This window comes from Pelodiscus sinensis, chromosome 4 (assembly GCF_049634645.1).
Source record: "Pelodiscus sinensis isolate JC-2024 chromosome 4, ASM4963464v1, whole genome shotgun sequence".
Taxonomy (NCBI): domain Eukaryota; kingdom Metazoa; phylum Chordata; order Testudines; family Trionychidae; genus Pelodiscus; species Pelodiscus sinensis.
In genome coordinates this window covers 111,286,936-111,313,978 of record NC_134714.1, presented here as the reverse complement: position 1 = coordinate 111,313,978, position 27,043 = coordinate 111,286,936, and the positions used below count along the sequence as shown (strand labels likewise).

General features: G+C 41.6%; 1 protein-coding gene across 9 annotated transcripts in view; it reads left to right on the top strand.

The window, feature by feature from the left end:
- Positions 1–27,043, top strand: part of PLEKHA7 (pleckstrin homology domain containing A7) — a 291,921-nt gene that overhangs the window by 201,874 nt on the left and 63,004 nt on the right. For 8 of the 9 annotated variants that reach the window (XM_075928058.1, XM_075928055.1, XM_075928056.1 and 5 more), the window contains 3 exons: positions 4,590–4,768; positions 20,232–20,717; positions 24,312–24,834. In XM_075928058.1, the coding sequence (XP_075784173.1) occupies positions 4,590–4,768; positions 20,232–20,717; positions 24,312–24,834 (1,188 nt within the window). The remainder of the gene's footprint in view (positions 1–4,589; positions 4,769–20,231; positions 20,718–24,311; positions 24,835–27,043) is intronic. The other variant, XM_075928057.1, reaches the window with a different exon arrangement.

Genomic DNA, 27,043 nt, shown 5'->3' with positions numbered 1-27,043 from the left:
AATTGTGATGCCTGATTTTCAAAAGCTGCTAACTTTCATTGTATAATTGTGACTTAGTTTAGTATTTCTATTTGTGAACTTAATAGCTGTAGACATTTAACATTAGTTATTACTTGCTTTAATTAGTGTAGTTTTGTGTTAAATATATTCCTTTAAAACCTGAATCGTTTTACTATTTTAACTTGTTCAACTTTTTTGTCCTTATCTTGTCCTTGCTGGTATGCTCTTGGGGTTTGCTCTCCATTTCTCCTTCTGTGCCTTATGGGAGAGAGCCTGCTTTTTCCTCTGTCTGTCCAGAATAAGGCATCTGAATGCATGAATAGGTACCAGTATTATTTCCCCCCCATTGTGTATGTGCATGTATTTTTATTTCAGGTTTTTTTAGTATGCTGTAGATATCCTGGATAGCAATTGTTAAAAATCAAAAATAAGACTCTCAAAACTCTCTTATGTCTACTAGCAATGACAGCCAGACACTAGCATAAGGTGGTTGTTTTTTCCATGTGCGTTAGCAGCATATCAAACAGATATATGGAATATGTTTGAATGTTTTTTTGACCAATTTTACATTTTCTTAACTCTTTTGAGAGAGAGTTTTTGTTAATATCATGATACCTTTATTGTTCATTCTCTGAGGCTATACATGTAATTTGTTCATTCTTTCAAGGGAGCAGGTGTCATATACATATTGCTCGCTGCTTATACACTTTGTTAGGCCTATAGTGACCTGCAGCCTCTTCCAATTGTATGGTGAACACTTTACTCTGAGAGACTAGAATTCACTTTGAGAAAAAGACATGTTGTAACCGCAATCAGGTGGATTTGAACCTGAAACCTCTGGAGCTTAGTATAGGAGCTTCTACCCTCTGAGCTAAAAGCCAACTGCATCTTGGCCTATGCTGTAGAGGTCTCTTGTTCTTATCTGTTGCTGTGATCTAGGTGCCACTGTATGCAACAGTGAACCACACTAGGTGTGTGGGTTACATACTCACCTCTAGGTGAGGAAGCGTCTCCCCAGCTTCAGAGACCCAGTTAAGATCCCAGACAAGTCCCCACTTGTAACCGCCATGGTGTGGATTTAAATCTGGGACCTTTGGAGCTTAGTGTAGGAGCCTCTACCATTTGCGCTAGAAATCAGTTGGCTCACAACCCGTGGGTCGTGGCTATCTTTCTGGGGGGGGGCGCAGCGCCAGACTGGCCCCCATTTTGTTTTCCCGGCTTGGTGCCCAACGTACACAGGGGCAGAGGGAGTGGCAGGGGAGTGGACTGGCACTTTAAATTAAAGGGGCCACAACAATTTTTTTTTTCTCAACCAAAATTTTCCTTGCCCTTGGGGTCGCGAATTAAAAAAGGTTGAACACCACTGCTGTAGAGGTCTCTTGTTCTTATCTGTTGCTGTGATCTAGGTGCCACTGCATGGGCGAGTGAGCCATACTAGGCAAAAAGTTCTTGCATAAAAATTCTGCAGTGTAGACGTAGCCTAGGTGTGTGGGTTACAATATCACATTAGTCAGTATATACTGGTCAATGAAGACTATTTGATTTTAAGCAGCAGGCTCAGCTTTATTAACTTAACCCTTGGGAGAGACATGTTCCATCTCCTGTGTGTCTCTTGTACCAGGCATTTAAGTGTGTTCAGTACAAAATTACATGGTTCCTACCCTACAACCTCATAATTTTGGGTAGACTCTTCAGCCTATCTGTAGGCCACCACTCACTTCTGAATCTTCCCATCATTCCCACTTTAAGAAGGACAAGAGTTTAGCAAAATGGGTCTTCAATCTGCAGACCCTTCAGATATCCCCTTCTCCCATAGTCACAAGATCGTCCATCAGGGAAATTCCATGTCTCTTACTTCTGGAAGTGGGACCTTTTGGCCTTTATGCACACTGGGCAGTGGCAGCAAGTTGGGATGAACTAAATAGTCCTACAAATAACTAATACTAATTTCTAAGTCCTACTTCTTTTTAACAAAACTATGCTTCCATTTTACTATGAGGTAAGTGACAAAACACAGCAGGCCTCTATTGGCTGGCCAAATGGAGGCAAAAGGCCTTGGAATCCCGGGCACATACTATCTCCCTTTTTCTGGGCTTTCCAGTTTAACACACTATTGATCTGATCAACTTTCCTGCCTTGTGAGATGGGAGGTGGCAGCCAAAAGACTTGCACTAGAACAAAATATGATGGAGCTTACAGAAAATAAGAGGGCTTCCTTGCAGTAGTCATGTAGGGGAGTGAAAGACCATACTCAAATGTTTTGTAGCCCTTCTGTGAAAAGGGAAGGGAGCAAATTGTTTACAAAACATGATGTGCTGAAATAGTGGGGGAGAGGAAACCCTTTTATTTTAGAATACGTTTGCACATGGCTGAAATGAAAGTCATATGTTATCACTAGTAAGTAATTTCAGCGTATACAATATCACGTATGAAGCTTCACACAAGATCATTGTTTTTTCAAAACTGTTTGTGTTTCTGAAGCCAAGTATGAGCAAGAATTTTTCAACATAGAATAACAAAGGGGAAAAGATTCCACCAAAACCAAAGTCCAATTGTAAGTTAAATGTGGAATGTATCTTTTAAAATACAGGCATGTTTAATATATGTGAATGAAGAACTCCCTTGTTTCAAAAATGCTTTTGTGCAGTTAGTATTTGTGTGTGTTGATAATAGTTGTAGTTTGTTCAAAAACTGTGACCAATTAAATTACTAATGTGCTCAAAATATTCACTGCATGAGCCAGAATTCCAGTGCTTGGAAGTGCAACAAAAACACAGATTCATAAATTCTGTGACTAAATAAATATAACCAAATAAAATTAAAACTTCTCAAGCCAAAATAGAGGATTTTTGAAGTACTAAGAAGTACAGAGAGAATTTGCTGACCTCACTTATGAGTCTGTGAATGGCTGTCAGTTGCTTGTAATTTTGTTAACAGTAGCAGATGAGTTCTGATTGTCTACTTTTGATGTGGATTTATAAAGTACCATACACAAAATGCTGTAGTTTGTTTAAGAAGGAGCATCTGATGAGACTTACTTATAATGTAGGTACCATATCTTTATGGAACTGTAAGATCTGACTATACGTAACTCGACTAGAATAATGAAAACACCCATTTGATATAAAATTATGTACATATTGTGACAAAGCTCCTACTTAAACTTGGTGGGTCCTGCACTTTCAGGCAGATTTGCTTGCTTCAGAAATTCACAACAGTCCTCAATTTTAGGCACCACGCTTAGGATATTAGCTTGTTGTTTGTTGAGTTCATCTCATGATTGGCCAGTGTAAGATAAAGAACGAGAATAAACTCTACAGTCCTTTCCCTGAATGGGAATGGGGAGTAGGTGTTGGGGGGAAATCCATGCCCACCCACTACTCCTGATTCCAGAGCCCTCTAATAGGAGCTGCCTTTGAAAGTCTCCCAACACCTGCTATGAGACAGCTACCATACTGCTGGGCTACTTCCCCACACCTTACCCAGCACCTTCCTTCTCTCAGGTTTGTTCTCCTAGTGTCCACTTGGTGTTTGTTTCCTTCTACACCCAGTAGCATATTTGTCCATCTTCGCAGCTACTCGCATGCCTGACCAACTGGAGGGAAGCTCTTTTTTTAATTAGTCTCAACTGGTTTCCCTAATTGACCCCAGGTGACCTAATCGGCCCCCAGGCTCAGCTGACTCTGCAATACTATTCCATTAGCCCCAGGTACTCAACTGCCCCTGATCCTACTCTACTGATTCTATACCATCCCCTCCCAGTTACCCTGGAACAGAGATCTTCTTAGTCTGAGGTAATGTACCTCCCAAACTCCAATAGGACTACTTTTTGTATCCCTACTACCTGACCTTGTCACAATATATACAATAGAAATGTCACAGAGTTAAAGTTTAATACTTAGCTGCTGGCAGCTTCATATATCTAAATATCTCAAATAGTTTTGATTTGGAGATAGCATGTGGAATCTTTTTGTATGCAATAGTATTTGAAATAGAGTATCATGAGCTTTAATAATTCAATAAATGTTTCTAATTTTAGCATCAAATCCAGTGTTTTTGCAACTAACTTAATATTTTTTGAAGTTTATTTTTAACCTTGAGGTCCTAACATGCAATATAATTATTCCTAAAATTCTAGTTTAAAAAGATGAATTTCTTCTAAGCAGATTGCTTCATGATATGATCTAGGAAAATTGACTTGCGCAATTCTTGCTAAAAGATCCATTTATTTGTTTTATGTTCACACCAAATAAAATGCATTAAGTAAGATAGGAGTAAAAAGAAAAGCTCTAAATTTTTGGTATGAAAAATAGAACAAAATGCTGCAATGTTATTTTAATGTTATGAAAAGGGAAAGAATTGCACCGTACTAACGGATCTAAAATAAAATGACAAAGTGCCATTAAACTCAATATTTGTCACACTGCAGTAGTTATTATAGTGTGATATCTTCTATTTTTAATACAGGAGCTGGATACTGAGAGAACTTTTAACTTTTTTTAAGGTTACCAATGAAGTTATAATAAATTTTTAGGCTCTGAATAATAGTTTGTATAATTTGTCTTTGCTTTTTGTTTTTTGCTTTACAGGCTGTCCACACAGGTATGAGGGCATACATTTATAATAAAAGTTCTGTTATTGGCTCTCAGGCAGAGCATTCGGGAATGCGCACTTACTACTTCAGTGCAGATACCCTGGAGGATATGAATGGGTGGATCCATGCCATGAATCAAGCTGCTCTTATGCAAACACGTTCATCACAGAAGAGGCAAGTTCAACATGTTATTAACTTGTAGCTAAAAGTTTTTCTCAAAAATCAGAGTGGGGAGTTAAATTACATTTTTAGAAGGCAAGAGAATATGCTGTTTTCATTTTAAATTTTTAAATCAGTCAATAAGGTGTATACAGTTTGTTCTGATTTTAAAGGAATTTGCATTTTTATAGGGCCTTATTTAGTGCAGTGTTTCTCAGCCTTTATAAAAAAAAGTACCCCTTTAAAAAAAAAAAAAAAGTACCTACAGTTTTCAGATACACACAATTTTTTTCTACCACTGCAACACACTTGTTCAAACAACTTAATTGTAGCCGTGAGGGCGATGACATTTTTGGGTGTAAAAAGTACAAAAATATTAAAATGCTGTAAAACTTAAAACAAAAATTCAGTTTCTTCTTCGGTGATGTCCCCGTGTGTGCTCCACTTGAGGTGTCAGGCTTGTCCCGGCGCCACAGGTCGGAGAGTCGTCAGCCATGGTCCAGCTGGACCTCGTATGTGCGGGGTGCGTGCTGCTTGCGCTGAGTCCGGCTTCCCGCCAGTTCCTCCTTACCATTCAACGGTCGCAGCGGAGCAACTCCCTTCTCAACTGTTAACCAAGTTTTCTGTATCTCTGTAAATAATTAGTTAGTCAGCTATTAGTAATTAGGTATTAAGTTAGTTAGTTAGTTACAGTTCTCTGACTATTTCCCCGTTTAAAAAAAAACTAAAAAAACACTTTTCTTCAGTTTGAAAATGCCAGTTTCCTCCAGCTTCAAGAAGTACTCTGAGTGCCATGACGCCATGCCGGCGTCTGATGGACACTCACTTTGTGTCAAATGCCTGAACGAGGGGCATGTATCCCACAAATGCCCCCACTGCCAAAAACTGACTGGCAGAGCCAGACGGGACCGCGAGATGCGGCTGAAGCTGCTTCTCTACAGCTGCAGGTCAGGCAATCACAGCGAATTAACCCGGAGACCCTGAAAACCCCAACCCTGACCGTGTCATGTAAGAGGAGGGGCCAGAAATCATTCGGGCACCATATCAGGGAGTCCTGTGGCACCTTATAGACTAACCGAAGTGTTGGAGCATAAGCTTTCGTGGGCAAAGACCCACTTTGTCAGATGCATGTAGTGGAAAATTCCAGAGGCAGGTATAAATATGCAGGTCAGAATCAGGCTAGAGATGACGAGGTGGAACCAATCAGGGATTGTGAGACCCACTTCTAGTAGCTGATCTGGAGGTGTGACTACCAAGAGAGGAGAAGCTGCTTTTGTAGTTAGCTAGCCATTCACGGTCTTTGTTTAATCCTGAATTGATTGTGTCAAACTTGAAGATGAACTGTAGCTCAGCAGTTTCTCTTTGAAGTCTGGTCCTGAAGTTTTTTTGCTGCAGGATGGCTACCTTTAGATCTGCAATTGTGTGTGCAGGAAGATTGAAGTGTTCCCCTACAGGTTTTTGTATGTTGCCATTCCTAATATCTGATTTGTGTCCATGGAATGGCCACGGCGACATGAGTGGTTATGAGACGGTTTTCGTGGCTACAGATGGCATCCGTGCCTAAGGATTTACAATCTAAGGTAGAAGACCTGCCTTTTGACAGAGTATTCACAGAGAAAATGGACCAAGTTCTGCATTCGGGCAAGGATTTTAGAACTACCCTGAAAACGTTAGGGATGTATACACCTCCATATCGTCGCAAACGATATACTTCCTACTTCAGACAGAGACCCTTCTCATATGGGGGCACCGAGATTCAGACAACGAGACCACCCACAACAATAATGCCCCAAATCACGTCAACAAAAGCAAAGACTGCAAACCGGATGAAATCCTAATTCCCAGAACAACAAACAGCAAGTTTGATGACATGATCGAGGGACTGAGGACCGTTCCTTTAATGTCCGACCCGGAAACACAGAAGTTATTCCATCTTCAACTGAGACCGTATCAGCACAGATGGTTTACCATCACCACAGACTGTTGGGTCTGGGAGATAGTAACATCAGGATACTCCATCCCTTTTCTTTCCTGCCCCCCACTACCTCTCCAACCCTGTCCTTTTTCAGTGACCCATCTCACGAGAATCTCCAAATGCAGGAGGTTCTCCGTCTCATAGAGATTGGTGTGGTGGAGGCAGTACCCAATCAATTTTGGGGCAAGGGATTCTACTCCCTCTATTTTCTCACTGAGAAAAAATTGGGAGGATGGAGACCGATCCTGGACCTTCGCAATCTCAATCAGCATCTCAGGAAGCAGATATTCAGGATGGTGACTCTAACTTCTGTATTTCCAGCCCTGAACAAAGGCAATTGGTTGACGTCCCTCAATCGACAAGATGCGTATTTCCACGTGACGATACACCCAGCACACAGACGTTTTCTGAGGTTTGTTGTAGGCATGCAGCACTTTCAGTACGAAGTCCCTCCGTTTGGCCTCTCCTCTGCACCCAGAGTGTTTTCAAAGAGACTTGCAATGGTAGCAGCCTACCTTCATCGTCAAGGCATCATGATCTTCCCATACCTGGACAATTGCCTGATCAAGGCTCATTCGTTCGAAAGTGCACTGTCGGCCACTCAGGTCACACAAGACTTATTCACAGATGTGGGTCTTGTATTGAACGTTCCGAAGTCTTCGCTCATACCACAAAAATCCCTTGTGTTTATTGGGGCACGATTAGATTCTATGATGGCCAAGGCCTATCTTCCTACAGAAAGGTTTCACAGAATTCAAAACCTCACACAGACACTGTCCCTTAGCCCAAGAGTGTCAATACTTACTTGCCTCCAAGTCCTGGGACACGTGGTGGCAACGACATATGTAGTGCAACACGCCAGACTACGCCTCAGGTGTCTGCAACATTGGCTGCTGTCCATGTATCGTCTGGGCAATTGTGACATACACAGGCTAGTAACATTGCCACTGACAGTGAAACAATCCCTCGCATGGTGGAATTCACCGACCAACATGCTCTCCGGGGTTCCTTTCCACCATCCGCATCCCACTGTCCAAGTTACTTCGGACACCTCTCTCCTAGGATGGTTGCCCACTGTGAGGGTGAATTCGCTCAAGGCCATGGAATGCTCAGGAAGCCCTGTAGCATATCAGTCTTCTAGAACTCAGGCGGTGTTCAATGCATGCAAGACATTCCTTCCCAGGATCTGTGGTCAGATGGTTCAGGTCTTCTCCAACAACAACACCACGGTGTACTACACCAACCGATGAGGGGCCCGATCAAGGTCCCCGTGTGCAGAAGCCACGAAGCTATGGAATTGGTGTATTAATCACAAGATCACTCTCATAGCAACATGCCTACCTGGCAAAAACAATTCCATTGTAGATGCCTTGAGCAGACACCTTTTTCCTCAACACGAATGGGAACTCAATCACGAAGTGGTCCTTTCCATATTCCAACGCTGGGGGCACCCCAGTATAGACTTGTTTGCCACACATCACAACACCAAATGTCCTAGATGCTGTTTGAGAGCCAGTCTGGGCCCCAAATCTCTGGGGAATGCGTTCCTGATCAGCTGGACTCACCACCATCTTCTCTATGCTTTCCCTCCCATTCCACTTCTCCCGAGAGTGCTAGAGAAGATAATCGATAGCAGGGCCACGGTAATACTAATAGCCCCCTTCTGGCCCAGACAGACCTGGCTCCCTCTTCTACTGCAAATGTCTCGGCAACCACCATTTCCGTTACCCAAACGACGAGATCTGCTCATGCAGCCAGGGATGTTCATGGCACAACTGCAAATCGACTGAATGCACCTCACGGCATGGCTCCTAGCTGGTTCCATAGCACAGAAGCACTTTGTTCACAAGAGGTGAAATGTATATTACTTCATAGCAGACGTGACTCCACACGAAAGACTTACCTTCATAAGTGGCATCGGTTCCATTCCTGGTGTGTAGACAACAGGTTCGATGCGCTGTCCACTCCAATTCACTGCATTCTGGACTATGCCCTCCATCTGCACCTCTCTAAACTGGATCTTTCATCTATTAAAGTCCCTCTTTTGACGATTTCTGCATTCAGACAATCAATTGAAGGCTTTTCAATTATGTCTCACCCAATGACTAAACATTTCCTGAAGGGATTAATGAACTTACACCCTCCGCACAGGAAACCACCTACTCTGTGGGATCTTGAGTTTGTTTTGGACACTCTCACATATCCACCCTTTGAGTCTTTAGCCACATGTGACATTCAGACTCTCACCACGAAGGTGCCATTCCTTCTAGCCATAACGTCAGCCAGATGAGTTGGAGAATTGGCATCTCTTTCGGCCGATCCTCCATACACCCTGTTTACCAACCAAGGGGTAATACTATGCTCGCACCCAAAATTTCCACCAAAGGTGAATTCAGAATTTCATATCAATGAACTTATAATACTCTCGATTTTTTTTTACCCCAAACGACATGCAACGACTCATGAAGCCCGTCTACATACCTTAGATGTCCTCAGGGCGCTCACTTTTTATCTGGATCGGACTCGCCCTTTTCAACAATCCCAGCAGCTTTTCCTGTGCTCTGACGGAAAATCCAAGGGCCAACTGTTGTCTTTGCAGCAGATATCTAAATTAATCGTGAAATGTATTACCACTTGTTATACTTTACGGAACAAGCCCATATCAATGCCTATTACAGCACATTCCACTAGAGCAACCGCCACTGCTCTAGCCTTTCTCAAAGGAGTCGCAATCCAAGATATTCGCTGTACGGCGACATGGTCTTTGGACAAGACTTTTGCTAAGCACTATGCCATCAACACAATTGCTCGAGAATCAGCACTGGCCTCTGTGGTGTTGTCTACAGCAGACGCATCTTAACTCAAATCCCCGCTCCGCAGATGAGGCTACTGCTCTGTACTCCCCTCAAGTGGAGCACCCACGGGGACATCGCCGAAGAAGAAGAGGAAGTTACTCACCTTGTGCAGTAACGATGTTTCTTCAAGGTGTATGTCCCCGTGGGTGCTCCACAACCCGCCCTCCTCCCCTCTTCGGAGTTTCTCCTTATGTTTTTCAGGAGTGATTCGGTTTGGAGGAACTGGCGGGAAGCCGGATTCAGCGCAAGCTAACAATCAGCATGAGCAGCTCCCCCCCCCCCCCCCCCCCACGCATGTGCAGTCTGGATGGACCATGGCTGACAACTCTCCGACCTGCGGCGCCAGGACGAGCCCGACACCTCAAGTGGAGCACCCCCGGGGACATACACCTCGAAGAAATGTTATTACTGCACAAGGTGAGTAACTTCCTCTTTCTCTGAATTTCAGTTGTGCTGACAAACCCCCCAGGCTTCTCTCGAGTACCCTAAAGGGTACTTGTACCACTGGTTGAGAAACACTGCATTAGTGTACCTGGATTCTAATGACTCAAAAAGCTAAGGAACACCAAGTAAAGAAAACCCTATATTCAAAATTACTTCGACAGCTTCAGTGGTGCTGGTACACAAAGAAAGTACTAGGGCTTGTCTACATGGAGATGTACTGTGGAGCAAGCCAAGGTGTGAATCTGTAGCACACTAGCCTGTTCCACACTAAGGATATGTCTACACCACAGAATTTTTCCGAAAAAACTACACTTACGTTCACATTGCAATTGCATTCTTTCGACAGAAAGTCGAAAGAACAGAGAGGTTTTTCCGACAGCGGTAAACCTCTTTCTACGGGGAGGAAGCCTTTTTCCAAGAGAGCTCTTTTGGAAAAAGGCATGTGTGGACTGGAAAGAAGTTTTTTTTTTTTTTTGGAAAGAAGAGGCCTCCAGGAAAAAGCAAAAAAACACAGGTGCCCTGGTGGCCACTCCATCCACAGCAATCAGAACTTAAATGAGAGATAGCATCCAATGAATGTGGATGCTATCTTTCAAAAAAGCACATCGCTTTTTCATTGTGCTTTTGCTGTGTAGCTGCTCTCTTTCTAAAGAAGTTTTTCCAGAAGATCTCTTCCAGAAAAACTTCTTCCGAAAGAAGCCTGCAATCTAGACACAGTCTAAGCCACTATATGGGCCTGTTAATGCACATTAAAAAATTCATAGTGTGCTTGAACTTACATGACTTTGTGCAATGCAGATAAGTCAGATCCTGGCTTGCTGCACACTACATCTCTGTGTGAACAAGCCCTTTGAAATAAACCAAACTTAAAAAGAGGCAAAAAATGGCAAAAAAAAAGAGAACCTTTTGGAGAGAAGTGCAATGAGGATACTTTTTTCAAATTTCTAAGAGTAATGAGTAAAAACCAAATTATAAGAAAAGGACGGATATACTTACAAACCTTGATTATCCATGCATTTTAGTTATGGCATGTAAATTTACAGCTTCATCTTGGAAACTAGTATTTGTTAACATCTTCCCATACTGTATTTTTACTACTGTGTTTTGTAACATTTTGGGGCACAGATGTGCTTTAAGTTACGTATCTAGTGCTGGGAAGTCCTCCTCTTTGACTTCAGCTACTAGGTGCTGCTTTAGCTTTAGAAAACTTCTGAAGTACTGAATTCTGCAGTCTAGCAAAAAGCAATCGCTGAGCAGTAAACTTTCAAAGAGGTGGGGATGGGGAGCTAGTAGTTGAAAATGTTCTTTCTCAGTTGGGACATAAATAGACAAAGAAAGACAGACTCAGTTTTTAAGACCATCCCTAACTATATTTAGGTGATGGTTTAGAAAAGACTATGAATTCTACAAGAGTAATAACATGTTAAGATTATCTCACACCTTAGTATTTACTCTTTTTTTGTGATGTCAATTTAATGCCATCTTAGCAGAACTTCCTTCAATGTTCACATCAAGGTTTATAATATTTAGCACCCTTCTATTTTTTTCTATAATTTTTAAATTAGATACCTTTTTGGAGGTTACTGGCTGATATGTGGAGGCACACCAGGCAGAGGTTGTTAGTTATATGTTTTTATTTCAGATAGAAGGTAATACAGAACAAAACTTAACTTCTGAGTTGTTGAGATGACACAAAGAGGGGGACCCATAGTTAGAAATGAATTGTACTTATAGCTGGTCACCAACAGGGAAGAGCAAAAGCAGTTTAAGTCCTTAGGAGGTGCACATTGAAAAACCATCATAGAAATAAAAAGTTGATAGCTTGAGTGTAACAGCAAAATGTACTCAGCAACAAGATACTGTTAGTGCTGGCTTCTTATAGGGCACCTAAGTCTAAGTCATTGTTACAGCTTATTCAAATATTAGTTGATTTTGGTCAATTTTTTTCACTCACTCCTTCTGTTTTGTGTGTACATATTACATAAAATTAGTGGAACTTGAAGATGCATAGCCTTGATTTGTCTCATCCTTGCCAATGTGACAATGCTCTCCTTGCTAGCTGGAATGCAATTTTGATTAGCCTAGAGGCAATGGGACACCTTCTGCCTTCACATTTTTTTCCTCTACACCCTCTGCTATTGGATAGTAGAGACTTGGAGGGGCAAACTGATTGGTTCTCACCCACTAAATATGTAGAACTAGGTAGTTTCTCTTTTCCTATACTGCTGTCTGTAGCTAGTTTGAGCTCTTTGGCTTTCTGCTGGTGACTTATCAGTTTGACCATGTTAGATCCTGCTGTTGCTGACCCATATCCAATGAGCTTGATCTCTTTTAATAGAGAACTACGTTGATGTCCATGCTTTGTTTGGAGAAATTGGCAAACTGCTGAGTGGGTTTTTCATCTTCCATCCAGCATTTAGGAAGTTAGGTTTGGGGGCTTTCAGTGTCACTGTTGCTACTTAGCAGGTTCCAGTGTAGCTGGTAAGCTAAAAAGAGTTTGAGGTGAGATTGCAATGGGGAGCTTGGACATGGGCCCACAGCACAATGCTGTACAGTGAGGGGTTATGTCTACAAGTTTGTTCAGTATGTGACTTTTTTCATTTTATTTCTCCTACTTCTTGCATAGGTAAAGGATCTTAAGGGATCCAGCCAGGATTTCAGGGGAGGCCTGAGAGTGTACAGAGGGCATTGTCCTTTAACCCACCTTCAAATATGTAGAATTGAGGGCCATTGTGTCCATTTGAAATCCACCCTAGAGCACCCCTTCCAGATAGCTTGATTGGTTAAGCGTTTTAATAAAGTTGCAGCCTCTTTTAACATGCTATGATATATGTGTCTCATTGCTTCATATCATAACAAATGGCATATCAAGCTAGGGATGCTAATTATCAATTAATCAAATAGTTGAGTAACCTCATGAATTCTTTTTGGTTAGTTGGCTATTCTGTGGGACGGAGGGGGGTAGGGGGCAGAGCTGGTAGCCAGTGTACTCCAGCCCCACTCCCAAGGAGCTCCTTGCCACTCTGCGCTGCTGTCTCTGTATCAGAGGCAGCATTACAGGATGCCAAGCAGGAGCTAATATGCAAGGAGAGCCAATTTAAAAACTGGCTCCCCTTATTGGCCGTCTGCCTGTTGCCCTATGCCACTGCCTCTGATAAAGAGGCAGCAGTGTGGGGTGGCAGCAGTGCTTGACTTGGAGGAGTATGTGCTTCTGGACCCTGCACAAGCTGGAACTGAGCTGGGCTGCTGGCCAGTCTGCTAAAAAATTTACTGGCAAGGCGGGGGGAGGGAAATTAGTTTGTTGCATTAACCTATAAGCTTTTGCTTTTCGATTAATCAGTTACACTGTTACATCCCTATATCACACAGTTGTGGGCAGAGGACCTCTCAGATTGGGAGGAGTGTAATAATTGGATTTGCTTCTCCAGCAAGCCCTGACCTTCCTGTCCCTTGGAAGTTGCACTGTGAAATTTTAATCCTCGGAGCCTTAGAGTTAAGAATAAGATAAATCCTCAGCATAAAGAATTCTCTTTCCACAATGAGTGTAAGAAAAAGAATACACTGCCAAAGTCTTCTCCTTGGCAAATCATCATCATTTTCTTGACACTATCTCCTTCCCCAAGTGGCCTAGGAAAAGTTCTAGGAATATAGAACTAGGGTACATATAGAAGTTGCAGTTGCTTAATTAAACTCAGTTTTTAAACTGATGAAGCTAAACTGGTGCAGCTGTCAGTGTGAACACTCTTTAACTGGATTATAGCTATGTAAATGATGTGTAAAGAGATTTGCATATCCAGATATTTTAGCTAAATAGATTTAAAAACTGATTTTAGCTGAACTACTACATCTTTTGTGTGGAAAGTAGGTCTTTATAGTAGCAATGAAAACGTAGATGAAGAGTTAATGACAAGTTATAAGTTCAGATACAGACATAACTGCATAGAAATACAGGTAATAGCTTTTTTTTCTGGAGAATTTTGGCCCGCTTCACTAGTTTCTTAAACTGTGTAGGATGCTTACATTTGTGCCAGTCTTTTCAGTTATAAAGTGTAGAACAATGGACCATGTAAGAGACGGGAAGATAGGGAAGTGGTTAGTGGCTATCTAACTTAGGGTTGCTGGGTGAGGGGAGGACTAAATCAAACAATAACTGTTGGCCTTCAGGTGCTTCCAGTGTTTCCCTGTTCTTAATTGAGTTAGTACTGCTTTTCCATGTTTTGACTTTGGCAGTGTATTCCTTTTCTTACACTCATTGTGGAAAGAGAATTCTTTATGCTGAGGATTTATCTTATTCTTAACCCTAAGGCTCCAAGGATTAAAATTTCACAGTGCAATTTCCCAGAAGTACTGCACCTAGTGCTTGCTTTTGGAAAAACTTTCAAACAGTAAACAAAGGATAACCTTCAATTCCAGAACCCTTCTGTTTATCAGTTAATTGTTTTCAGAATCAGTTTTAACTGTTGCCATACCTGTATCCTGTAATGAGATCACTTTTTTTTAAAGATATATATATAACAGACCTACAATTAATGAATCTTTTTTGTTCGGGATTTAAGCTCCAATACGGTGATTTCGTCTTTGGCTACATGCTGATGCCCATTATGTATGTTACTTATAAGTTAAGACTAGGAATATTTGAAAAGAAAAATATCAGGGAGGCCCTGCAAATTTTACATATTGATTCCAATTGCAAAGGAATAAAACAAGGTAGAATAACATTTGTTTTTGAGGGAGGGATAGTTCAGTGGTTTGCGCATTGGCCTGCTAAACCCATGGTTGTTAGTTCAGTCCTTGGGGGGCCATTTAGGGATTTGGGGCAAATCTGTCAGGGATGGCACTTGGTGCTGCTGTGATGGCAGGGAACTGGACTCAATGACCTATCACAGTCCCTTCCAGCTCTATGAGGTGGTATATATTATATTATTATTTGTTTGGTGGAATTAATATTCAGAATATATTTACTTATGTAATTCTGTCTGAAAAACAATTTGGAAAAATAAGAAAAGTGTCATCTTTATTGTAACCTATATCTAGGTTTGCCAGACGGTTTCAACAAAAATACCAGACACACTTGACATTACATCACAATCTACATTACATCTTATTTAGAAAATACTTGGCATTTATATTTTCTCAATTTGTTCCCTGGACAGAAAGGTCAAATACTGGCCTGCCGGGTTCAAAACTGAACACCTGGCAGCCCTACCTATGCTGGGCCTAGTCCACCCCGAAAGTCTTCTTCTGGAGGCCTCAGGGTCCTGCCACACCCATCCCAGGAAAAGAACAGTAGAACTGAGTCCTTCAAGCTTCCTACAGACACTACTCTGGAAGCAGCCAGTCAGTGTCCAGAAGGGCCATATTAAATGGAGGTTCAGCCCTGGAGACAGGCAGTTCCTGCCTGGAGTCAAAGGAAGGAGAATGGTTTTCCTGGCTGTCCAAAAGGAATTTCAGCATCTAGAATAGCTCAGTACTGGCAGGAGTTGAGGTAGGGAGAAAGAGCTCCAGGTTGGTTGCTAGACCTAAAACCAGAAGAGCCCTGAACAAAAAGTAAAGCATTGGTGAAGGCTGGGGCTGCAGGGAAGTGGCCCAGGGAATTGAAAGTAGTTTTTTTAAGGGACATGGCAGCATGTGGCTTCTTCTTTTATAGTACCTGGGCTAGGACCTGGAAGAGGCCAAGCTGGAAGGGTCTGCTAAGAGAGTTTTAGCCCACAGTGAACTTGAATCAGGTGTCCCAAACCAGCTGTGGCCATGCTGCTTGTCTTTTATCCCTGTGTAACCATAGCTTATAAATCTAAACAAAAATTGATGGGAAAAATTCCAAGAAAGTTAAATAGAATGTAAATTATGACCACGCACAAGACTGAAAATATGATGTGAGAGTAGATATCACTACTATATACAAGTAGTAACTGCTCAAGATGAAAATGCAGAAGTTGTATCAGAAAGCTACTTTTATATCTCCAACTCCAGTTGGTTTAGATCAGGGGTCTCCAAACTTTTCTGCCCGAGGGCCGCATTAACTATCAAACAGCAGTTCGGGGGCCGACTACACACTTGAGGTCCAAATAAAAAACAATCAAAACATGGATGTTGTTTTTAATTATTTATTAAAATAGATCCACTGTTTGAAATTGGGGGTGGTGCTTGTCCTAGTCCTGCAGGAGGGGCTCCAGAACGGGGAAACTGCTGAGAACTCATTTCCACCTGCGCAATGTGATGAAAATTGTAAGCAACATAATCCTGGCAATATGTTCAGCCTAAGACGCTCACACTTGAAGAGATGTGATCGCTCTCCTATCATGCAGGGAATGAGGTGACAATTTGTAACATAGCCCTATGGAACAAGGGGCATGCATTTTAATGGGAAAAGCTGGTTTGAAAGCAGACACGTTATCACTTGGTAAAGGAAGTTGGAAAGCAGTGCCCAACGCTCCCACAGACTGATACCCGGCAGGGCGGTGCTGCTCTGGGTTGTGGATGAGAGAGACCAGACGTGGAAGGGAGAGGGATGTTTCTTCAGGGCGCACTGCAGGGACCAGGGCAGCGCGCTAAGCACGGCACAGCGTCACCCAGAGGCTGTGCCACAGCAACCAGACCGCCTCCTGCAATGGGCACCAGCTCCTCAGGTATCCCCCGCCCCCCGCGCGTGCGAAGTACCCACTTCAGCCCCCTCTCGCGCCAAGAGCCCCATAAACCAGCTACTAGCCCCTTCGCTGATTGGGTGGCATAAAGGAGACTACGTCATAGCCCTGTACCAATCCAAGGTCAAGCTGGGCCACGAGCCAATCGAACGCAGATTTAGGCTCGTGCGCTCAACCAATCGAGAGCCCAGCCCACTAGTGACCTCATGAGAGAGCTAGCCAATAGGATAAGAACGCACTGGCCAATAGGGAGCAATTGTCCACGCCAAGTCCCAACCCCTCTCGCTGTGAGGGACGCGCAGAGCCCGGATGTTCACAAGTAATAAAGCGCAACAGCCACCAACAAGCCAAAAAGGTCTCCACGGGCCGGATGAGAGGGCCTCGCGGGCCGGATGCGGCCCGCGGGCCGTAGTTTGGAGACCCCTGGTTTAGATGATACTCTTTCAGTTAGCAATGATTATTCAATATTGTATGTATTTGATAAGTCTTAGGGGGATAGCTGTGTTAGTCTGTAACTTTAAAAATAAGGAGTAGTCCTGTGGCACCTTAGAGTCTAACAAAAATATATAGGATCATGAGCTTTTGTGGGTAAAACCGGCTTCATCCCATTATTTCCACTCCAGTTCATCTGATGAAGCCGGTTTTACCCACGAAAAGTCTTGATACTAAATATTTTGTTAGTCTCTAAGGCTACGTCTACACTATGAGGTTTTTTTTAGTAGAAAATATGCTAATGAGGGACTCATTAGCATGAGTCGCAACATCATTAGCATATTTTCTGCCTTTTCTTTGTGTGCAAGGGGTTTTTGTGCAAAAAGAAGCAGTCTGGACTCTTTTTGTGTGCAGAAACCCCGTTTTGCGCAAGATTCTTATGCTTCTCTGCTTCTTTTTGAACAAAAACTCCTTGGGCAAAAAGAAACAGCAGAAAATATGCTAATGAAGTTGTGACTCACGCTAATGAGTCCCTCATTAGCATATTTTCTGCTGAAAAAACTTGTATTGTAGATGAAGCCTTAGGTGCCACAGGACTACTCGTTGTATTTGAGAAGGTAGAATTTTTCATCATTCATTCCAGCCTTCAGCTTGCTTCGACTATGTTTGGAGAGCTGTTTGTTTATTCAAACTGTACTGTTTTATTTAAACTGTCAGTTTTTATTCTTGAAACACATGGGGCTGACCTTTGGTGGTGAAGACAGCAATGTGAGGAGAAAGGTAGAGACTTCAACAGGGAAGAAGAGGAGAGGAGGGAGCTTCGGGAAGGGTGGCAATATTGAGATTTATTTGATGGGGTAGGCATTGTTTGTAGGACTGAATTAATTTATTTATAGGTGGGACAGATTGTTTATACAGTAAAACTCCAATTGTCCCGCATCCAGTGGTCCAGCACTCCTCGTCCGGCACCAACTGGAACCCGGAAGTGCTCCGGGCAGCCAGAGACTTGGAGCTGCTGGCACGGAACGGCACGGCAAGGGGCAAACCATCTGCCATTTTGCAGGAAGGCGGGGGAAACCCCACGCCGCCACCAAGAGTTTCCAGGAAGGGAGTGGGTTCTCCACCCCCCAAACTGCAGTAGTTATCGCCTAGCAGTGGGATGAAGGGCGGCACTGCGGGACCAACCCAGCAGCACCCTAGCTGCTCTGGTCCATTGCTTGTCTGCCGCTTGTCAGTTTCAGCTGCTTCCCCAAGTCCACCACTGCTGAAACTGACGAGCAGAGGACAAGTGGCAGAGCAGACCAGCTGGGGTGCTGCCGGGTTGGTCCCGCAGTGCCGCTCCTCACCCTCCTGCTCGGCGATAACTACTGCAGTCTGGGAGGTGGGGAGCCCGCTCCCCTCCCAGAAACTCTAGGCAGCGGCGCGGGGCTTCCTCCGCCTTCCTGCAAAACAGTGGAGGGTTCGCCCTTCGTTATGCCGTTCCCCACCCACCCCCTGGATGCAGTGCAGGTCCCAGCAGACCCGTCACATCCCCCTGCCGGAGTACCTTCCGATACTCCAGCATAGCCGATAATCCTGCACTACCTAGGTCCCAAAGGTGCTGGATTATCGGAAGTCTACTGTAGATGCTAAATGCTTTATGAGGAGTAAAGGGGTGCTAACGGAAACTTAGCAGACAATTAGACATCAGTGCATTTTTCAAGTTGTCTTCCTCCTCATCCTATAATGACCAGGAGATCTGTACTTTGTGAACAGTGAAGACACCAGTACCCTGGTCCTGTCCAGATATTTGGAGCAGTTTTCTTGTGTGTTTTCCCTGTTTTGGCATGGATACAAGAGAAGTATGCGTACTTTCGGGGAGGGGGGAGTGGGTGGGTAGGAGGAAGTGATTCACCTACTCACCTCTTTAGGTTGTCTTCACTAGGAAGAAATGTGTGATTGTAACACAAGCTAGCATATTCAAAAAATTCTAGTGAAGATAACTATCAGGTCATACTAGTTTCAGAGACGATGGAGTATTTCTTAAAGATCAGTGACATCTTAATAAACTGCCAAAGATCATTAAATGTGGTCCAGATGCTTATGAAGAAACTTCAGGGGGTAGGCGAGTTAGTCTATACAGGATAAAGTTAAAAAACAACAAATGGTCCGGTAGCACTTTAAAGACTAACAAAACATGTAGATGGTATCATGAGCTTTCATGGGCACAGCCTACTTCTTCATCCGAAGAGGTGGGCTGTGCCCACGAAAGCTCATGATATCATCTATATGTATGTTAGTCTTTAAAGTACAGCCAGATCATTTGTTGTTTTTTTTTTAAGTTTACTTATGAAGAAGTTTACAGATGAAATTGGTTTAGACCCTATAAAAAAACCCTAAACCACAATAGTACCGAACATTTTTATAGTGCTTTTCAAATATCAGCTAATCTCAAAAGCTGTTCTGTTTTAGTTTTTGTTAAGATTTAGAAGAAAGGAAAATACCTAAAATAGAGTACTTAAAATAACATATTAGCAATTTAATCTGATAGTTTTGTGGGGAGTTTTGGGAAAATCTAGTTAAAATTTAGCAACCAAACCGAAGAAGGTTTGAATGATTTCTCTTATCTTTGATGGGATTTCACCTTTCTCTGGCAATATCTATATCATACTTGTCAGAAATCACTTTTTCCTGGAGCTTATAAAAATATTTCAAAGAGAATTTTTCCCCTTTGAAATGGAAAAGCTTATGCCATATGATAGGTATTTTCCTCTCCTGGGAATTTTTTTTAAGCCTTCAACTTCTTCTTTCTCACCTCCATAATGTATTTTACATTTACAGAAATTTAATGGTGCTATGTTATCGGTATTTTCAGTTTATTTTTCAGTAATTAAGGACAACTATTTCTAGCGATGTACAGCTGAATATGTATGTTTGATGCTTATTTTTAATAATAGTTTGCATAAATGGTGAAATAAAGGATATTCACTCATTCATGTCTGCAGTCATGCAACCCTGATGCATCAGATTATCACCGGCTAAAGAGGCTATTTTTGTGGGCTTCCCTTTGTTAAAATATTAGCAAATTTATACCGTCTTTTAAGGTTTCACACTAATATGGTGTTCACATCAAGCACCTATTTTCATTGCAGAGAATCAGAAAAAGTTGATCATCAAGCTATTCCCCAAGCTAACCATGTTGAGTCCTGCAATGAGCGTGCAAAGGTGGATACTGCTGATATAAAAGAAAATTGTCAAAAAGCAACTGAAACCTTTGGATATGATAATTATGAAGATATAAAAGAAAGAGAAGATGAGGAACGTTATGTCTGCAGAAAAGAAATTCTGGAAGCTAAGAGGGGAAAATCTAAGCGTCCATTAACATTGGGAGAAGTTGATCAGTTTCCAGATTTAACAAGTGTGTCTCGGCCGGAACTAGCTCAGCCTCAGCCTGTTGAGAAGAATGGGACATTTCCTAGTTCATTAAACATGACTTCTGGCCCAGTGGAGCAGAATGGTACCAGTTTATATAAAAGAGGGTTTGTTCCCCGAGCAAATCCAGATAAACAAACACAAAGGAAAACCAACATGGCTCAAGTGGAACATTGGGTAAAAGTCCAAAAAGGAGACACAAAAAGGTTAGTAATAAGCCAGTCTTTAAATAGTTAATTGTGCTCTCAAAATAAAGCAAAACAAATGTTGGATAATTTATTGTATACTAAGCAGAATGCTACCATAGTAAGACAGTACTCAGTGACAACTATTAATTTTCTCATCCATCCAGTGCAGAGTAACATTTTTCAGAGATGTCTTTGAATGTTAGAGAAATCAGTATGTACTGCTCAAAGCATCCTTAAACATATTCATATTTGTATTGTGAGCTGAAAAGATGAAACATTTGAATATTTTTATATTATCTTTGATTATATTGGATGTTTTCTTAAAAACTATGACCTAAATTTATTGAAAATGTAAGTGCTAAACTGCAAAGACTAACTCTTAAAGTTCTCTATTATTCCTGGACAGAATAGGTTAAAGGGTTCTACCTCTGTTTTCCATTTAAAAACTAGACAGAGATATTTTAATCTTTTTTCCCTGTTTCTTTTCTCTGACAACACTTGTATATGGGTCATGTTGGTATGTAAGAGACATGAAATCCAATGAAAATAGATTTTTGAGTATTTTGAAGGTACAATATGTCTAACGAAGCAGCACTAAAATGTCACTGTGGCATACAAATACATCTTATTCTTTCTTAGTCTGTGAAAATTACATGAAAGCCTGGGTGTGTAGGCAGATGAAATGTTGAATATTTGTATTTTCTGTAACTTAAAAATGTTTTCCTCTGTTTATTTTGCTTTTGTGTGTGTGCACATTTCTCTCGTCTCTCTCTTTCTGAAAAATGATGGTCTGATAAGTAATAGGTGTCTGTTTTAATGATCCTGAAACTTACTCCATATGGAGTTCCAGTAAAGTTACTTGGGGGCTATATAAAAACATGCATCTACCCACATGGAGTAATTTTTTAGGATCATAGACTTAGATATTAGAGGAAACATAATAAAATGAGATGGATGGGTAATATTGAACGAATAGGAGACAATCAAATGTGTGACTTGTAGGGGGAGGAGCTAAATTGTGTTTTAATTAAATGCTCAGTAAAATTGTTAATATTCTTCTGCGGGAGTTCCAATAAGAGACATCAATTAATTGATGATACAAATTGTGTGAAATTCCAATTTTCTGCTCTTCCCATTTCCTCTTCTGTCCACTCACCTCCTCAAAACCTACCCTTCCTCAAAGGCCTTTATGCTGTCTTAATATAATATTTTCAATAATATTTCATTCTTTTATCATTCTGTTTTATTTGCATATTTATGTATTTGGATGAATACTGTTAAAAGTAGGGGAAATTATGTTTTTTTGTATTTTTCCCTACTGTTGATAATCTATGCTAGATAAATACAATGCACTATATTCTTTTGGTGCTCTATACTAGCCACACTAACATACAAAAATTAAAACATATTTTAATTATGATTAAAAATTAACAAAACAGTTTAAAAATCTATCAGTGTTATGGGAAAGCCATTAGCAACATTCCTCCTCCCTCCCCACAATGTAGTCAATGGTCAGAGTTGATTAGTGCCTAACAAGTATCAAGTAGCAAGGAAAACTAACAGATTTTACTTCAGTCAGTATTATGCCACATTTCCCGACCTCATGCTAGGGAGAGTGCAATTGCAGATGCCATCTTTTGAACGAGACATAAAACAACCTGGCTTATTGTGACCACAAAGCTTTCTGTGAAATTATTGCAAGTGTTAGGTGGTAGTCTCCTTGCCAAAATCCAAGTTGATTTTTTTTTACATTCTGATTTTTACAGTGCTTTCTTCATATAGTACTGTGGTGTCCAACCAGTTCTGAAGCAGTGGGCAATATAGCGAACTAGCTACACTCAGTCAGCCAAATAGCACATTGTTCAAGCCAACTAGCCACACTCAGCTGGCCCAGTGTGGCTAGTGGCTAGCATGTTAGACAGCAAGGATATGTTAGTTTAGCTAGATGTTATTTTCACATTCTGGCCTGAGAAACACTGTTGTGATGTGCTGCTTATGCAGAATGTGTTTCCATCTCAGAGGCTGATGGATGGATGAAGTACAATAATCACTGGACATGCAATCTATAAAGGACTTTGGGATTAAGAGTTCTATAGAAATTTAAGGCATTAAATATTAACTTTGCAATATGGCCAGTGTGATTCATTCTTTACTTTAATTTGTTGGATTTGACCATGAACAACCCACTAAGTTTTATGGTGTGCCACAGTCCATGGATTATACAGTTTTTCAGTGAATTATAATATTAAATCTGCAGCATAGCAACTTCTCACTTAACACTGTGATTATGTTCCTGAAAAATACTACTTTAAGCAAAACAATATTAAGCAAATCCAATTTTCGCATAAGAACTAATATAAATAGGGGGTAAGGGCTAGGTCCTAGAGCAATTTTTTTCACCAGATAAGACTACTATATATTTGAGAGAATTTGTGCATCTGTCTGTCTGCTTGTGTCTGTCTGTCTGTGAATCAGTTTGTTCAAGAATTCCTCCTAAATGTTAAGAGCTAGGATTACCAAATTTGGTATGCAACTTCCTCTTATAATAACTTGAAGCAAGCTCAGTGTTTGGTTGTGCCAGAACAATGGGATGTGCATGGTATGCAGTGCTTTCTCATCAAACGTAAAGGGAGGAGTATGATAGCAGAGACATGAATGTCCGCAGGGTGGCAGCAAGCATGAGGGACAGTTACACCCCAGAATGACAACAGGGGGGTAGCCCTGGAGAGCAGCTGCTGGCCAGGAGCATGGCCCCTGTAACCCTGGCCTGCCCCAGGAAGCAGCTGCTGGCCAGACCCCCTGCCAGCCCCTTTCACCTGCCTGGTGATTCTGTCTCTTTTCTGTATGGTTTTTTGGAAAGCGATCCCATTCCAGGCATATCCCATTTTCCTGGCAGAACCAATTGCTTTAAGTTATACTAAGAGGAAGCTGTGTACTGAACTTGGTGGTCCTAGCTCTTACTATTTAGGTAAAGTTCTTGAATAAACTGACAGACAAACTGAAATATATAGTAGATAAAACAACATTTATTTTACAGTTGCTTATTCTATGTGGTGAGGTTTCTTCCTTGTCTCTGATTTCTAAGGTAATGTAATTTTTGGAAATAAATCAATGTATCCCATTTTACAGCAAACTATACCATCTAGTAGAGGAAAAGGTACCTTTTAACCGAAAGTAAAATATTACGTAACATTTCAGTATTTGCTGTTTATTATAATCACAACTATGACTCAGTTCTCTGCATATTTGAATTCTAGGGTTTTGAAACATATGGCAATGTAATTTATTTCCTTAAAGCTAGCTCTGCTGATCACTTATCACAGAATTGTGGCTCTCAGATATTTCTCAAAAGTAAAATGATTTACCAGATTATTGCAATCTTAATGTGTGAGGGGTGTGTGTGGGGGAGGGAGGAAAAGGGGGAGGGGGGGGTAAGCTACCTGGGCAATGGTAGCTTCATTTTACAGACATTTAAGTTCATTTTAATAAAGAACGCTTAATCAGAATCTTTTATAGTTGCTACGGTCATGTGAATTTGAAGAGGTTCATTTTTTATTTTGGCCAGTATTATTGATAAGTATACGTTTAAATCTATATCTCTTCTTCTCTCAGTCTTGCTTCTGATCAGACTCTAACTCGTCAAGGTCCCACTCCATCTTCATCTTTTCCTGAAAATTATCATACCTTGCCAAAGAATACCAGGCAGCCTTCAGGGAGCTCTTCTCCACCAAATCGCAACTTGCCAAGTGACTACAAATATGCCCAGGACCGTGTTAGCCACTTGAAAATGTCCCATGAGGAGAGAAAAGCTAATAAGGATGGTACTGTATGGCAGCTATATGAATGGCAACAGAGACAGCAGTTTAAACATGGAAGTCCAACTGCCCCACTTTATGCAGGTTCTCCGGACTTTATTGACCGTGGTAAAGCAAAAAGTTCGCTAGATGTTCCACGATCAATTTCTGTTCCTCCATCTCCTTCTGATATTCCTCCACCTGGACCTCCAAAAATCTTTCCACCAAGACGACCACACACTCCTGCAGAAAGGGTTACTGTTAAGCCATCTGATGAAAGACAGAGTATAGACATATCTTTTGCTGGATCACCAAGGAGGATTCGAAATCATGCAGTAAAGGTCTGTATAAAATGTAATAATAATCATTCATAGGTTCACACCTGAATCAGTCTAATGAATGTATTTTAATAAGTACTGTATTTATCTATGCATAAGTAGGATATATGTATAGGATGTTCATGCATTTTATTAATGGCAAAGTTTATTTTTGATGAAGCAGGTTGTGGATAATTTTTCTTCTTCAAGGTTAACATGTTTTGCAGAAAAGCTCTTTCAGGTAAGCTACTGTGTCTAAACTAGTGCAGAGTGGGTTTTTGAGTGATTGCCCTAATAGATTCCAGTCTTGGTATGAATTGACCCACGTGTGCAGCATTGGATTCTTTTAACCAGCCATCTCCATTGGAGTTATGCCTGCACGCTAGGGATGTGTCTACAGTGCACCCGAAGCTCGAAATAAGCTGCACAATTTGACCTGTGCTGTGTACACAGCATTTATTTTGAAATTGTTATTCTGAAACGTCCCTTACTCCTTGTGGAATGAGGTTTACAGGGACATCAGAATAGTGAGCACGGTATATTTCAAAATAACAGGAGCGCTCAAAAGACATAGAATAAGTATCCCAAAGTAGTGCTGCAGTGTAAACGTAGCCTACATGTCCTCATGCTCCTCTATCCAAGGGCAGAAAAGACAGAGCAGGTTGAAGTGCTCCTCAGTTTCTACTTAATGCCCATAGTAGCAAGTCAGAACCCTTGTGTGGTGTCTGCCTCCTTCTCTGCATATTGTGCAAGCATATTTAATAGTCTTTGTACTTAGTGGTTAATGCATATACTTGTTGTCCCCCCCCCCCCCCCCACACACACACAACAATCTTAGATACCTTTCCATTTAGGCTAGACCTCTTCCCTTTTGACCTCCTTGTACAGCAGTGCTAGCAACATGGCAGAAGCTAGATCTCCTGGGTTCAAAACCTGCCCTCATGTGACACTTCAGTGGGCGCTTAATGACAGATACCCCTGGCTTGTATTCTGCTTAGGACATGAACATATCTCCAAGCTATGCTCTTTTCTCGAAGCAAATTCAGAAAGCTAAAGAAGCCTGCCTGAAGTTGTTTCTCTTAGAGTTCAAACACCAAGAAGAAAGGCAGAGTTAAACCCGTGTTCCTCTAGTTGGTCTCTTTCCATAAGTGCTCTGAGGAGCTGAGTTTCTACCTTGCCATTTGCACCATTCTGCTGTTGACTTCCTGTGATGGGGCAGAACAGAGCACTACTCCAATCATGAGCCAAAACATAGGTCACCTTTTCTAGTGCCTAGTGAGTAGAGACTTCTGATTTGCCTCAACCTCAAGGGCTAAAAGCACTGTGCCAGCACTAGTTGTACCCACTAAATCTGTGGTATCCACCAAATCTGTGGAATGCATTTCTCTCAGTGCCAACCCTTTAGCACCACTTGGCGCCAAAACCCTCAGTGTCTACCATCTCTATATTAGTAAATTCAGAAATGATTTCCTTAATATTAGAACTTCTCAATCTGCTACATGGATACCTAAATCATGTATATTGCCAAGTGATTTAATTGTGGGCCAAGTCGGGGAGTCATATATCCGCAAGAGGCTGACAGTGGCAGTTTCTAAGACACCAGTTACTAATACAAGTTAAGGAGGTCTCAGGCCTCTTCCCCTCAAAGTCAGGGTACTCTGGACAGAACTTTGCTTCCCTTGGACACTTCATGCTCCTTCTCTGCATCCCCATCTAAACAGAGCAGGAAGTCCACTCCTACTCATCCTTCTTCCCATCCTTGGATAGCACAATGGGAATCTGGAAGAGTCTATAGAGAGAGGTTCTGTAAGGGCAGCAGAAAGAGACCATTTAAATTCAAACAACAAATGGTCTGGTAGTACTTTATAGACTAACAAAACATGTAGATGGTATCATGAGCTTTCGTGGGCACAGCCCACTTCTTCAGATGACCGGAGTTGTGAGTTTAGGATGCGCAGACCCAAAATAAATAGGAGAGAAGGGGGAGGGGAAGGGGTGCAGAGAAAGTGGGTGAGTGGGAGACAGGGAGCAGAGCGTATAGAAAATCAGGAAGGTACAGGGAATCATTAAGTATCTGAAGATTGGGTAGTTAAAATGAAGCAGATAAGAATCAAAGTCAATTGATAGTATCCTTCCTGACATAGGAATCTACACATGTATAGATTCCTATGTCAGGAGAATTACTATCAATTGACTTTGCTTCATTTTAACTACCCAATCTTCAGATACTTAA